Here is a 14,325-nt window from a genome sequence, read left to right on the forward strand (position 1 = left end):
GAAGGCTGGAACGGCACACGAGGGGGTGGGTGGCCAGCACCAAGCCTGGCCGCCTTTGTTTCCCTAGTAGCGATGTTTTACACACCACACCAGGTACTAATTTGAGGCTGAGTCGACCTAGGGGGGGGGTTCAGATAATCGTCGCTGGCGTTGGCCGTGAGCGGGAATCGAACTCGGGCCAGCCGGCTTCGTAGGGCAGAGTGATAACCGCGACACCACCGAGGCATCCGTACACCCCAGACGCCCACACCCAGAATAGAAAGCCTTGCACCTTCAAATCACAGCAGGTAAAAATAAACACGCGTTCTATCTACGCGGTCCTGTAGGTGAGTTATATAACTACCAACTCCCATCACCGTAACGGCGAGAGAGCCGGAAAATAATACGTACGAGTTGAAATAATTATGGCGTCACCGAATGGTAATCATACAAAACGCAATCTATTTAAAACTCTTAAACGTGCACCGAGTAAGAGTAATTTGATCTTGATTTGAAGCTTTCGTGACTGAAGGAATTCAAACTCTTTGGTTCTTTCGGTAAAGTCACGTCGGTGATTTATTTTATTTTATACCCAAGTGACTTTACCGAAAGAACCAAAGAGTAAAGACTCATTTGCTTAAATATAAATCGTGCAGAGCAGTTGACCTTGTGTGTTAAGTAGAGAGCATGGGCCTTGGCAGGGCGCGTCACGAGGAGGTTACGAACGACCGGTGGGCAAGGCTGGTGACGGAATGGCAGTCGAAGGAGAGAAACAATAACCACCCCCGTGGTGGTGATGGTGGTGGTGGTGGTGATGGTGATCAGTTCACGTGCCAACCACCCCATCGCCGGACTGAGACGGACAGCGTTCGGCTCAGCTTGGGTTTCACCCAGGAGTGGATAGATAATGTCTGACGTACGTACACAGATTGTGTGTTCAACTTCTTTCGCGCCGTACGTAGACAACCGAGCTCATCGGAGGTGCGGGGGAAGGACAACAAACTAACCACACAAAAAGCAGTTCTAAAGAAATTAGTTTTTCAATCTAGATGATGATGATGTAGAAGTGCGTAGCTCCAGCGGCTTCCTAATATCGGAAGGAAGAGCATTCCAGACGGTCATCGGAGGTGACGACGGTATTACTGTATTGAAGTGCACGCGGTGCCGTATGTTTAGTATCCCGTATGTGATTTGCATGCTTTGTTCAGTGGAGTCTTGTTTTGGTGGCGTTTGTGTCCGAAAGCCACGTGCAACCAAAGCAATACGGTAATTACACACGCGCGCACGCCTTGTTGTCTAATTATCGTATTGCTCCGAGTTGTCAAAGATGCACTTGTTTTTCATGCTGAAATGTAAAGTGGAAGGGTGGTCGTGCGTCTGGTAGCTGCGTGCGTGCGCCACCAAAACTGTATCGCGCTGTCGACACCGGGCCCCAGTTCGGGGGGGTGGAGGAGTCGGGGGGGCGTCTTACTTTCCAAAGCGTCTTTATGCTCCGGAGATTACGGTAACACGAACGCACTTTTGTGGTCCATTTTTAGGAGGAGGAGGATGATGATGAGAAAAAAAATAATCCACGGCACAGTATCTCCATCACCGACGAAGGCAAAAAGGTGGAGCGTTTCGACCTCCCCCCCGCCCCCTCGTGGCTCCTCCATACGCACAACCTTCCGTACGAACACCTTCCGCTGATCAATCGCAGGAGATGACGCCACAGTGAATTCCTGCTCCGAAGAGCACTGTTAACCTGCCGTCTACGGCCCCGAGACAGCGGTTGAAATTCCATGTTCCTCTGGCCAAGGACGAGTCTATCCACAGGAAAAACCCATTGTTGACTTCCGCACAAACTGGTGATTAATTGTATCGGCCCCTGGAGGGGTGATGATGGGCCGAGTCAACCCTTACACATCTCTTTTCTTCCGCGATGCACCTGTGGTCACGTTGCCACTTGTTTTGTTGAGCATCGTGAGATGCGGTGGCATCCGGGTGCTTTAAGAGGTAGAGGTGCAGCCCCTGCAAATGCTGGCTCACGCCGCTGCTGGCAGAAGGGCCTCCACTAGACAGAGTTGCAGAGAGCCCCTCTAGAGGGTCTACATTGGCCTGCTCTTCCACATCGGTCGCATGTCTGGCAGTGCAACGGCTTTGGTGAGACCTTCATCCAGCAGTGGATTGATAATGACTTATGATAGTGGTGATTGATCATGATGATGATGAAAATAAAAACAGAAGGGGATTATGGACCAAAACTCTAGCCTCACTGTAAATTCTCCCATCACGAGGTGTTTTCTAACAACGGACGCGACGACGTCGATTTTTGGAGTCGTTTATATTCCAGCGTGCGCCGACGCGCCAATTTGTTTGCCGGCGAGGTTTAACCGAGGCATGCTCGACAAATCCCTAAAGCTCCCTCGGAGCGCTCCCGATTCGGCGCGACAGCTGAGCCATCCCCCACCCCCCTTCCCCGGCGACGCGGAGCCGCGCCGGGAGTTGCTTCGGAATTTCCCCGGCGTAATCGTAACGGCCGAAGCGTGAAAGGGGCACGGATAACCGTCCTTGCGGCAGGAGGTTCGAGGCCTCAGCAGATGTCGGCGGTGGCGGCCGCTGACACTCCGAGCGGCGATGCAAGCGGGAGGACGTGCGGCCGGACGGCCGTCGTAGGCGGTCGGTCGGTGGTTTCCGAGCGGCACCGGTGGCCGGGAGGCCGCGGGGGACATGACGAACGGACTTTGTGATGTCAACACAAGCCTCCGTCTTCAGGTGGAACCGTCACAGCACGATTGCCGTATCAAGTGAGAGAAATTCCAAGAAAACAGTCCTTGTATATATACTGGTTGAGGGTGGGAGGAGCCAAGGTAGGCCCTGGGTATCATTTTTGTGAGGTTCGGTGCGGATGAAGCACGCTGTTAGGAACGAGCCTTTGTTGTGTAAACTAGGTGCGGATGATGTAATTAAAAAATCAGGGCCTACCTTGGCTCCTCCCACCCTCAACCAGTATATATACAAGGACTGTTTTCTTGGAATTTCTCTCACTTGATACAGCAATCGTGCTGTGACGGTTCCACCTGAAGACGGAAGCTTGTGTTGCCTCCGAAACGTCGTGATTTTTATTTTATTTAAATTTTACTTTTATTAATTTGAATTTTTTTACCTACGTGACTTTACCGAAAAAACCTAAGAATATGAATCCTTGCAGTCACGAAAGCTTCAAATCTAGAATTTACGATGTCAACTCGGAACTCGGGGCGAGGAGGAACCGCAGACGAGAGCAGCCAGGCGGTGAGCAGGAGTCATCAATGGCCAGAGCTCAGCGGTCCGACAGGGTGTCCGTGAAGCCCGTATCTATTTATCGGACGAATAGTATATCTTGATTGGAAGCTTTCGTGACTGCCGGAATCCACACTCTTTGGCTCTTTCGGTAAAGTCACGTAGGTAGAAAAATAATAGATCACGACGTGTCGATCGCAACACGAGCAATCGTCATCAGGTTGGACAACCACAGCAAGAAAACACTGCTGAAGTCGGCACGTGTAATGGTAGTAACACTTTCAATAACGTGGGGGGGGGGGGAGAGGGGGAGGGGGTTCCTTGTCATTACGCAAACGTCGTGTCGCGAGTAACTGAGTGAAAGCTTTCTAAATCGCTGGATTGGACGCGGTGGCAACAGGCCCTGGACGGCTCCATCTCCACATTTAACGCCTTTGAGGGTTTCTTTGCACGGGGGGGGCTTCATCAAGTCAGGAGGTGCATCACACAAGAGTTACAGACGTGCACAATTTACGACATCGGTAATGCAGGGGGGCGGCGGTTACAAAAATAACTCCACAGATGCTGCAAAATGTCTTCCGCAATGCAGCTGTCATTGCACCTGTGCAGAGGCACTGGCGGAGCTTACGTAGAATCAAATCTTTAGCGTTATTCACGAATATACCTGCGATGATATGGTGGCATAATTTACCCTAAAATGCTTTTGTTTCAATAAAAATAGACGAGGACTTTATGGACACCCTGTATTATTTTTATTATTATTATGATGATGATGTTTCCAGCCAATAAATGAGTGGAAGCGGTCCGTGGAATCTGCTGCAGAGACTACCCAGCTCGCTCGCCCCTCTTTACCCAGCTCGCCCTTGCCAAAGTGGCAATGTTCCACCACGTGCACCAACGGGCTCAGTTAATCTGCTGGTACTGGTAGGAACCTCCTGGTTACACCAGCCCACAGGGGATTATTGTGTCCGTCCGTCGTGCAGGGAGGGGCTGGGTGGGGAGGGGAGGGTGGGGAGGGGCTGGGTGGGGAGGGTGGGGCTGGGTGGGGAGGGGAGGGTGGAGAGGGGCTGGGTGGGAGGGAGGGAGAGAGGGAGGGGAGGGTGGGGAGGGGCTGGGTGGGGGGTGGGAGGGGTAGGGTTGGGTGGGGAGGGGCTGGTCACCCCGTGGTGCCCTTAAACGTTTAACCTACTCACGCCGGCTTGTGCCCGCCCTCACAGTCGGGCATATTTGTGGAATACACCACGCCGCCGTTGACCCTGGCCATTGACCGAGCAACCCAATTAGTGATGCACAGTGGTCCGCGAAACATCGCGCCCGAGAGTTCACGGTGACCGTCCCGCCGGTCAACCAGAGGTGGACAATCGCTGTCCGAGAACGTTTCCCAGAATTAGTAATGAGCGTATTTGTTGTTTGATGAAATGAATGAATCATGATTGACGAATATTACATGTGATATACTTCGATAATAAGAAATATGCCATCAATTTTGTTGACCAAAACGGCTGACTGTTTAAAACCACAATATCAGCCACCACATCCAGTATACCATCTCCCGTTATAGCTGTGGCAACTGGCCACGTGCCACATACTCTCGTCTGCGCATGCGACGGGGGAATATTTTCGGTGAGAAATTAAAAACCAAACCTTAAACATTTTTATTTTCAAACAAGTAAAGCGCACTGAGCTTTATAGCTCTTCTTCAGAAGCGACCTGGCCACAAATGATAGCTGCACGAATTGGCTTATTGTGATGTGGATATTCATAGCAGCCAGATACTCTAAAACACACGTTGATTCTAAATGATGGGGAAAAACCGGAGGACACGGAGAAAAATCCACGCGACCACGGGGATGAGAGACATGCAAACTCCAAATATACAGGCGTCAGCGTCAGGATCGAAGCTAAGATGTCTCCCGTATAGCATCTCGCCACCGCGGCACCACCAACAATCTATGGGTCTGCCCCTGGCAATGGAAGAAAACGTCCCCCACGTCCTTCTATCCTTCCTGCGCCCTCTTCTCCCGGCCACAGCCGCGATCCGAGCAAAGTTTCCAAAATCGAATAACCGGCCTCCGCTCGGCGCGACAGGAGCTTGTAAACGTACCCCTCCACCACCACCACAACCACTCAAGACCCATCGTAAACACGTCACGCCTATCACCATTAACACCGTCTTATCGCAAAAATGTACGCTGCGTTCAGCTGCGGGGTAACGCGTGTGTGGCGATAGGCGGTGTTAATGATGATGGGAGTGAGGTTTCCCTTGCTCTCTGCTTCCACCTCCGTCACTTCCAACGCAGATTTCCCACTTGTACATGATTACGTTCAAGATGCTGCATTGAGTTATCACTACATACCCCTCTCACTCTACTCCCCTCCACCACGCACTCTCCTACCTCTCCCCTGTCATCTCACTCTACTCCCCTCCACGCACTCTCCTACATCTCCCCTCTGTCATCTCACTCTACTCCCCTCCACGCACTCTCCTACCTCTCCCCTGTCATCTCACTCTACTCCCCTCCACGCACTCTCCTACATCTCCCCTCTGTCATCTCACTCTACTCCCCTCCACGCACTCTCCTACCTCTCCCCTGTCATCTCACTCTACTCCCCTCCACCCACTCTCCTACATCTCTCTACTCTCATCTCACTCTACTCCCCTCCACACACTCTCCTACATCTCCCCTCTGTAATCTCACTCTACTCCCCTCCACGCACTCTCCTACATCTCCCCTCTGTCATCTCACTCTACTCCCCTCCACCCACTCTCCTACATCTCTCTACTCTCATCTCACTCTACTCCCCTCCACGCACTCTCCTACATCTCCCCTCTGTAATCTCACTCTACTCCCCTCCACCCACTCTCCTACATCTCATCCCACTCTGCTCCCCACCACAGACTCTCCTACATCTCTCCACTCTATTCCCACTCTGCTCCCCTCCACGCACTCTCCTACCTCTCCCCACTCTCATCTCACTCTACTCCCCTCGACCCACTCTCCTACATCTCATCCCACTCTGCTCCCCTCCACGCACTCTCCTACCTCTTCCCACTCTGATCTCACTCTACTCCCCTCCATGTACTCTCTGCTCCAGTGACAAGGAATTATCTCAAACACCTCAATGGGATGTTGCTTATTCTCTGCTGCTGCCACTTGCTCTGGATCTTCCTCCACACTGACCACGTGTGCTCCCAAATCCCTGCCTCCGATCAAATCCATGCTCAAAACCTTTCTCTTCTGCCTATGGCTGTCCCTTCTCAGCTGGAAATGTATAAAGATCCGTAACGCTCTCCCTATATTCTGTGGTTTCCACGCAGGGTCGTGTCTGCGCATGGACCACATTCTCCGGTCTCCTCCCACACGAAGCCAAACGCCGATAAACAAAATTGGCCTAAACATCGCAAAGTAGCAGGACCCTCCTGGGTAAATAGTGTTGAGCCTCGGCGAGCTTTTCCTGTGTAAATAACCGACGTTCTTATTCTAAGTCAGGTTGCCCGTAGCCTACTTTGCGAGAACGTCAACGGGTCAAACGACACTGTGGTTCCCGGCGTTGCTCTCAGAGCCGGAGCCGGTTGCACGTGGCAGGCCAAGCTCCTGATGCTTGCACAGCGCCCGAAAGACGATGCAAGCCCCCGGGCTGCGCCCGTCTCCACGGCCATCAGATACGACGAAAGTTTCCTTCTTGAGCTCCGGCTCCTTTACCCTCTCCCACGCCCTCCTCCGCCCTCCGCGGCGGTGCCAGTCTGCGTCATCCACGTGAACTCCCTCCCACGCACGCACGCACCCACCCACTCACCCGCCACCCACACTCATCCATGCGTGCCCCCACCTCCACCTGCCCATGCACCCACGAACCCACCCACCCACGCATCCACCCACTCGCTCGCCACCCACCCACCCATGCATCCACCCACCCACAACTGCCCATGCACCCACGAACCCACCCATCCACCCACGCATCCACCCACACACTCGCTCGCCACCCACCCACCCACGCATCCACCCACCCACGCATCCACCCACACACTCATCCACCCACACATACTCCCACCTGCCCATGCACCCACCTACCCACCCAGCCACCCATGCACCCGCCTGCCCACCCATCCACGACTCACTAAAGCCAGACTATGTCAGCTTTAAGATTCCAATGGTTCAGTTGTTAAAGCCGGAAACTCGGACAGCCAGCCATATCGAGAGCGACACAACCAACGGATTACACATTCACCCAAGATCTGTCCACTGCTGGATGAAAGCCTCCCAAAGTTGTAGCCATCCCTCACAGGCTAGCGATGTGACAATCCGTCCAGCTCCTCCTGCACACGAGCCGATCTCGGGCACGCTCATCCCTCACGGGCTTGCGATGTGACAATCCGTCCAGCTCCTCCTGCACACGAGCCGATCTCGGGCACGCTCATCCCCCCTCCTTTGGCTGCCGCTCCATAATGAGTCTCGACCAGCGGCACATTGCCCCTACGAGCAACCGTGTGCCTCGCCCAAGCTGCGCACTCCACATCGGTTCACGGTCGGCACGACGTCCCTCTAATGTACGTGTACTTTCCCCCCCGATCGGATCTCGTCGCCCCCCCCCCCCCATCTCCACCGGTGGACATCCCCCTCCCCCGCCACCCCCCACTTCATCTCAACATATCAGCGGCCACCCATCGAATTGTAGGGCCACTCGGCACACTTGCGCCCTGTGGGTTGCCAAACTGCCATCTTTCGATTTAAAGCTTTCGTGACTGCAGGGATTCATCTTCTTGGTTCTTTCGGTAAAGTCACGTAGAAGGGAAATAATAAAAGAATACAAATTTAACATAATAAAATACAATTCTCACGACGTTTCGGCCACAACGCAATGCCATCGCCGCGCCCTCGCCAGTGTCCCCGTGTCCACCCACAAAACCCGCGCCCCCGACTCGCGTCGTACCCGCGGGTTCCCGCGGATGCAGCAGCTGAGCGTGGCGTTGTAGCCGGCGACGGCGACGAGGTCGACGAGGGGGTGCGTGAACTTGGGCGCCTCCATGAAGTCGTGCTCCTGGTAGGGCGGCCGCTTGTACGTCGAGCCTGTCCGACGGCGAGGACGATCGCACCGCACGCGCACGCACACACGCACGCACGTGTGGGCCATCGCCGTTAGCGCCGGCGCTCTGACACCCACGCAGTAGCACCCCGCCTGCGGTAGTCTCCCCCGGGGCAAAATCCCCCGCCGCCACCGGCCCTGCGGGGTGGGCACTGTACGTGCGCGTTTTTCCTCAATTAAGTGATTTGCAGATAATCGATCAGATGTGGAAAGCGTGGGCAGCGGAGTGGGCGCGCACGTCCACCTGCTCGCTCTCGAACGACGTCACGCACGGCATCTCTGGCGTGCACTGCGAAGCGTACGCGGTGTCTTTACGCACGACGCACCGCTAACGGCATTAACCAGGGCAGCCGGACAGGGATTGGGCAGCGGAGGGGTTTGAACTTCGAACATCCGCCACAAGCGGCAGAATTGCCGTCAATTGACTCGTGCAGGGAGTACGGCACCACTTTAGGTTCATGCAGCGTCTCAATGAGACAGGTCGTCTGACTGAGGGGGGACACAAGTGGAAAGGACAGAAGGCGCGAGCCGAGGACGGCTGTCGCGGGTGGAAACGGGAATCAAAACAGATGGAATAAAGAGGCGGACGAGAGAGCCGGTTTGGAGTAGTTTTAGAAACGGGCCAAATAAAAACAAAGGCCTATATTCCATTTTGCAAAATGCCCTCAACCTTTGCGCGCCTTGCTGCCGATTTAGAACGATTTAAAAAAATGATAAGCTCGTTCGAAACGATTGCCACACGTGCGTCTCCGCTCTTAACTTGGACGTGAATTCATTTCGAGGGAAAGTTGCGCGTCTCTTTGAAAACGAACGGCGGAGGAATGCGGCGGCGGCGGCGGCGGCAGCATCGGATCCGCCGAATCCGATCTCCCGCGCCGCCGCATCTGTCGCGATCCGTTGCGCCGGCGCGGACAGGTTCGTCGCGCGAAGCCGCGGTCCGAAAGAATTTGAAAAGCAACAGCGAATTCCTCCATCTCCCGTTACCGGGACCCCGCAGACGCCACGTGGCGCTGTCAACCCAAACTTCTGCGGGCGACACTGGCCGATTGGCAAATGGGAGCCTCCCGTCTTGTCGTATGGCTATTAACGTGTCCGAGTGACTCAGGGGGCTAATGGAACAATTATACGAATGATGATAATAATAATAATAAGTGCCAACGGTACGACTGCGCATGCCTCGATAAATTGAACATCTGTGAAAAAGAGCCTCGTAGTTCATCGGATTTCTCCAGGATAAATTAACATTTGAAACTGTGAATGTGGTGAGGTGCAAACCTGAAAACTAAACTAAACTTTTTATTTTACCAGGTAAGGCCCACTACTGAGCTATATAACTCGTTTGCAGATACAACCTGGCCACAAATAATAGCCCAACGAAGTGGCTTATCACGTGGAAATGTCTAGCAGCCAAATACTCTCAGTGCATGTTCCTAAACGTGGTGGGATAAAACCGGAGAAAAATCCACGTGACCACGAAGAATGCATGCAAACTCCAAATGTGCAGGCGTCCCCGGGTTCGGGATCGAACCCATGGCCTCCTGTATACCGGGTCGAGACAGAGGCGGCCTGGGCTCGACGCAGTTGCGGCCTTCATAGGTGCTCGCCCAAAGCGCTTTCCCCAACAGCCCGCTAAAGGCGATACGGGGAGATCTTTATCTTTCGTGTGCGTGTTTGCGTGCATGCCCACCGGTCTTCTGGATGTAGGCGCTGTTCTTGGTGTTGCCAGCCTCTTCGCTCAGGCCGCACATGTTCTCGGCGAAGACGCGGAAGAAGTAGTCGTTGCCCATGATGAGGTCGGAGGCCGTGTAGCTCGTCCGTCGGTAGTGCTCCACCATGGTGAACCACTCCTGCGGACGCCGACGCCGAAAGCCCTGAGTCAACCTTCGCTCCTTCTCCCCAGCCGACCCCGTGGCCTGGAACTTCCTCCCCCCAGCCATCCGTGCTGTCGACTTCCTGCCTCCAGGTCAAGTCCAGATTCAAATCCCTTCCTTTGTTTTTCCCCTCTGTTGTTTATTGTGGTTCTTTATATAGGACGCCCGTCACCCAGCAGAGCTTCACCGAGTCTCAAGACTATTTTTCAGGAGGGACCTGCCATGTTTTTGCAGTCAGGGGGCGATGTTACTTATATGGGTAGCTTTTAAGCATTGAGATAGATTCTAGATTTGAAGCTTTCGTGACTGCAAGGATTCATATTCTTAGGTTTATTCGGTAAAGTCACGTAGGTAAAAAATGTAAATTAATAAACGTAAAATAAAAATAAAAAATCACGACGTTTCGGAGGCAACACAAGCTTCCGTCTTCAGGTGGAACAGTCAGCTTGTGTTGCCTCCGAAACGTCGTGATTTTTATTTTTATTTTACGTTTATTAATTTAAATTTTTTACCTACGTGACTTTACCGAAAAAACCTAAGAATATTGAGATAGATGTTCGCAAACAGCACTTGTCGCAACGGTCTACCATGCTATACGGGGGAAGGGGGGGCGGGTATTTGTCATTGTGTGTATGTGTGCGTGGGTATAAATACATCTGATGCGTAGATTTCCAAAGCTAGCGATGATCCTGAAAGCCACACCGACGAAACCAACTGCCCGCACTGAGGCCCCCTCTTGGCAAGAGAAAGGCCGGAACGTGGCGTCCGGATGAGGCTGCGTCCCGATAGAGACGCGGTTAACTGTCCCGCGTCAGGATTTGGCGGAAAGCCGGCAGTGCGCCGATTGGCAAGGGCGGACCGGGAAATGCAACTCTTCTTGCAGAGAGATTATTCTCATCTTACATAGATTCATATCAGCGCCCTTATTCCGAGGCGCTTTACAACAATTATACAATTGCGCGTGATATGATGGTTGTCGTTAATGGTGGTGGTGGTGGTGGTGTAGTTGTGGTGACAGTGAGGCGAGAACAGGTGGGAGTGGTGAAGGAGGGGTTGGAGTAGACCTGGTCATAGCAGGGGGGCCAGGACAGGGAGCAGCAGTCGTGGTTAGTGATGGGGGTTGGGGTAGTGATAGGGGTTGGGGTAGTGATAAGGACTGTGTTAGTGATAGAGGTTGGGGTAGTGAAAAGGATTGGGGTAGGGGCAATGATAGGGGTAGTGGTAGGGGTAGTGATAGGGGTTGTGGTAGTGAAAGGGATTGGGGTAGGGGTGATGATAGGGGTAGTGGTAGTGAAATGAGTAGGGATAGGCCTGGTAATAGCTGGGGGCAGGGGCAGGGAGTAGCAGTAGCAGGGAGAGGAGATGGGGGGTTGTTTTAAAGGAGGGACGGAAGCAGGTGAGTGAAGATGGTTGTTCTACATGCTGCAGTAGGAGTTGGTTTCTTCAGCAACCGAGCCGAACGAATACATTCCCAGCATGGACAGCGATGGATTATGAAACCTCAACACATTCGTCAGTAACACCGTGGCTTTGCAAGGCCACGGTGTTACTGACGAATAGGCAACGTGTTTGGGTAAATGGGCCTTCTTCAAAGTGAACACGGACGATCATGACGATGACCAGCGGCGGCCGGTGGGCTGGTGATTGGGGGTTTGGGGAATGGAGAAGTGGGGGGAAGAGGCTGTAGGAAAAGGAGGGTGAGGGAAGGAGGAGGACATATCCAGCTTATAATATTGGCGGCAATGAGCAGGTAAGTATTGTTAAGCATTTATTTAATTTTCTCTACGTACATATGTACGTTCAACTTCTTTCGCACCGTACGTAGCCAATCGTGCTAAGTCGGAGGTGCGGGGCGGGGTGGGGGGGGATAACAAACTAAAAAAAAAATCAGTTCTAAAGAAACGAGTTTTCAAAAAATCATGCCACGTCGTCCCGGGGGCCTCTGGTGACGACAGAGGCCTCAGATTGGTCCTTACCATCGTCTTCTTGTCGGCCTTCTGCACCGTGTAGCCGGTGATCTCCGAGTTGCCGTTGTCGGTGGGCAGCTTCCACTCCAGGTTCACGTTGAAGCCCCAGATGTCCAGGATCTTCATGGCGAGCGGCGGACCGGGCTTTTCTGTGAGCGAGCGAGTCGGTTGGAGGTTAGAGATGGGCTGTCCAATGATCAAATTACATCGATTGCTTTACCGAGTTTTTGTAACGTAATAATAATAGCAGCAAAAAAATCCATTATTTATCCCAGAAAGGCCTCGTTAAGTCCCAAGATGGTATGGCTGCGGCAACTGGCCACATGCCGCAGCTTACTCTCATCTGCAAAATGCGACCGGGGACATTTTCGGTGAGAAATTAAAAACTAATTTTTTTTAATTAAAACCAGGTAAGGCTCACCGAGCTGTGATCGCCGTTTTTCAGAAGCGACCTGGCTATCACAAACGACAGTTCATCGAAGTGGCTTATCATGTGGAAATTTACTGCAGCCAAATACTCTCAGCACATGTTCCCAAATGCGGAGGGGGGCGGGGGGAACCGGAGGACCCGGACAAAAATCTACGGGGCCAGGGGGAGAACATACATTCCAGGCGAGGTCGTTAACATCTCGAGTCGTCTGGCCGAGTTGACGGCCCGTGGGCCTGGTTACACCTTGCAAGAGGGCCATTTCTGGCCCGTGGAAAATAGGTCACAGACGCCCTCGTTTTCGGGGGTTATCGTAGTTGTGTGTTAAAGCACGCAATCGTCGTCCAGAAGAACGGACATGCAGACACAGAACCGACGGACAGACGTTTGCAATATTTCTCCCACGTAACGACAAGCGTCCGCGATTCATAACAGACGTTTGGGTTAGGCCACGTTAACGGATCTGGCCAAATGTTTGTGGGGTACCCACTCTTCACCATTTGTTTGGCGTTAAGATGTTCAACACCAAATAGACACCTATTGCAAAAGGCATTACGTCTGCATTAACCACACACGCTTGTGGTAAAACATGCAAACGTGCTTTGATCATAATGTAAGCATTGTCATTGGAACTGATTGTGCTACACCAGAGACAGCCTCCTTCATAGCCTTGTCTCCCTCGTGTTAGACCAGAAAATGCCAAAAGGCAAACAGACCAAAGGCAATTGCAAATATCAAAGCATTAATAGATCGGGTTGAGCAATTACGACCGTTTCAACTCACCGGTAAGTTAGAGAGCAATTCTCGCGACAGAAATGTAGAGATCCGTTATGATGCCTCGCTTCAAACTGCGCCAAGCATCCCCGACAACAAGAATTGGCCGGATCACTTCGTGGTTGCCTAACCCCCCACCGATCCCCTCCCCCCCCGTCCCCCCACTAAAATATGAAAATCAACTACGGATCGGACCATTAGTTGCAAAACCCGACGCATTTAAAATAAACATCCTACCGGGCTTCCTTTGAAAAAGCCGAGAGAGAGCGGAGAAGGAGAGCTGAGAGAGTGAGCGAGAGAGTGAGCGAGAGAGTGAGCGAGAGAGTGAGCGAGAGAGTGAGCGAGAGAGTGAGCGAGAGAGTGAGCGAGAGAGTGAGCGAGAGAGTGAGCGTTTACGTAAAGCAAAGTAAAAACGAAATGATGAACGAAGCAAAGTGCCGACGACACCGAGCATCTTCTCGTTTCCACTGATCGTAAAAAAAAAGAACAGACAGAGAATGAGGAGAGAGAGAGCGAGAGAGAGAGAGCGAGAGAGTGACCGAGAGAGTGAGCGAGAGGTGGGGGTTTACATGAAGCAAAGTAAAAAAATAAAATACGAAATGATGAACGAAGCAAAGTGCCAACTACACCGAGCATCTTCTTGTTTCCACTGATCGTAACAAAACAAAAAAAGAGACAGCGGGGAGAGAGAGCGGGGAGAGAAAATGAGATGCCGGCACCGCGAGCCCCGAACTCACCGATGACCTGGAGCTCGAGGATGGCCTTGTCCTCGAGGTTGTCGATCTGCACGCTGAGCTCATACTTGCCCGAGTCAGCGCGCGTGCACTTGCGGATGAAGAGGATGCTGTCCGTGTCGCTGTTGCGCACGCTCACGTGCTTGATGTCCACCGGCTCGCCGTCCTTCTTCCACGTCGCCTTTGGCTTGGGCTTACCCTACCGCGGGGCCGGAGGATAGGAGACG

General features: G+C 52.8%; 1 protein-coding gene across 5 annotated transcripts in view; it reads right to left on the reverse strand.

The window, feature by feature from the left end:
* The window catches only part of MYBPC1 (myosin binding protein C1), an 87,693-nt gene that overhangs the window by 13,657 nt on the left and 59,711 nt on the right, over positions 1-14,325 (reverse strand). For all 5 annotated transcript variants that reach the window (XM_078597048.1, XM_078597047.1, XM_078597046.1 and 2 more), the window contains 4 exons: positions 14,102-14,297; positions 12,173-12,312; positions 10,013-10,172; positions 8,173-8,309 (listed from right to left, as the gene is read on the reverse strand). In XM_078597048.1, coding sequence (XP_078453174.1) covers positions 8,173-8,309; positions 10,013-10,172; positions 12,173-12,312; positions 14,102-14,297 — 633 coding nt within the window. The remainder of the gene's footprint in view (positions 1-8,172; positions 8,310-10,012; positions 10,173-12,172; positions 12,313-14,101; positions 14,298-14,325) is intronic.

This window comes from Lampetra planeri, chromosome 8, assembly GCF_965212315.1.
Source record: "Lampetra planeri chromosome 8, kcLamPlan1.2.h2, whole genome shotgun sequence".
Classification (NCBI taxonomy): domain Eukaryota; kingdom Metazoa; phylum Chordata; class Hyperoartia; order Petromyzontiformes; family Petromyzontidae; genus Lampetra; species Lampetra planeri.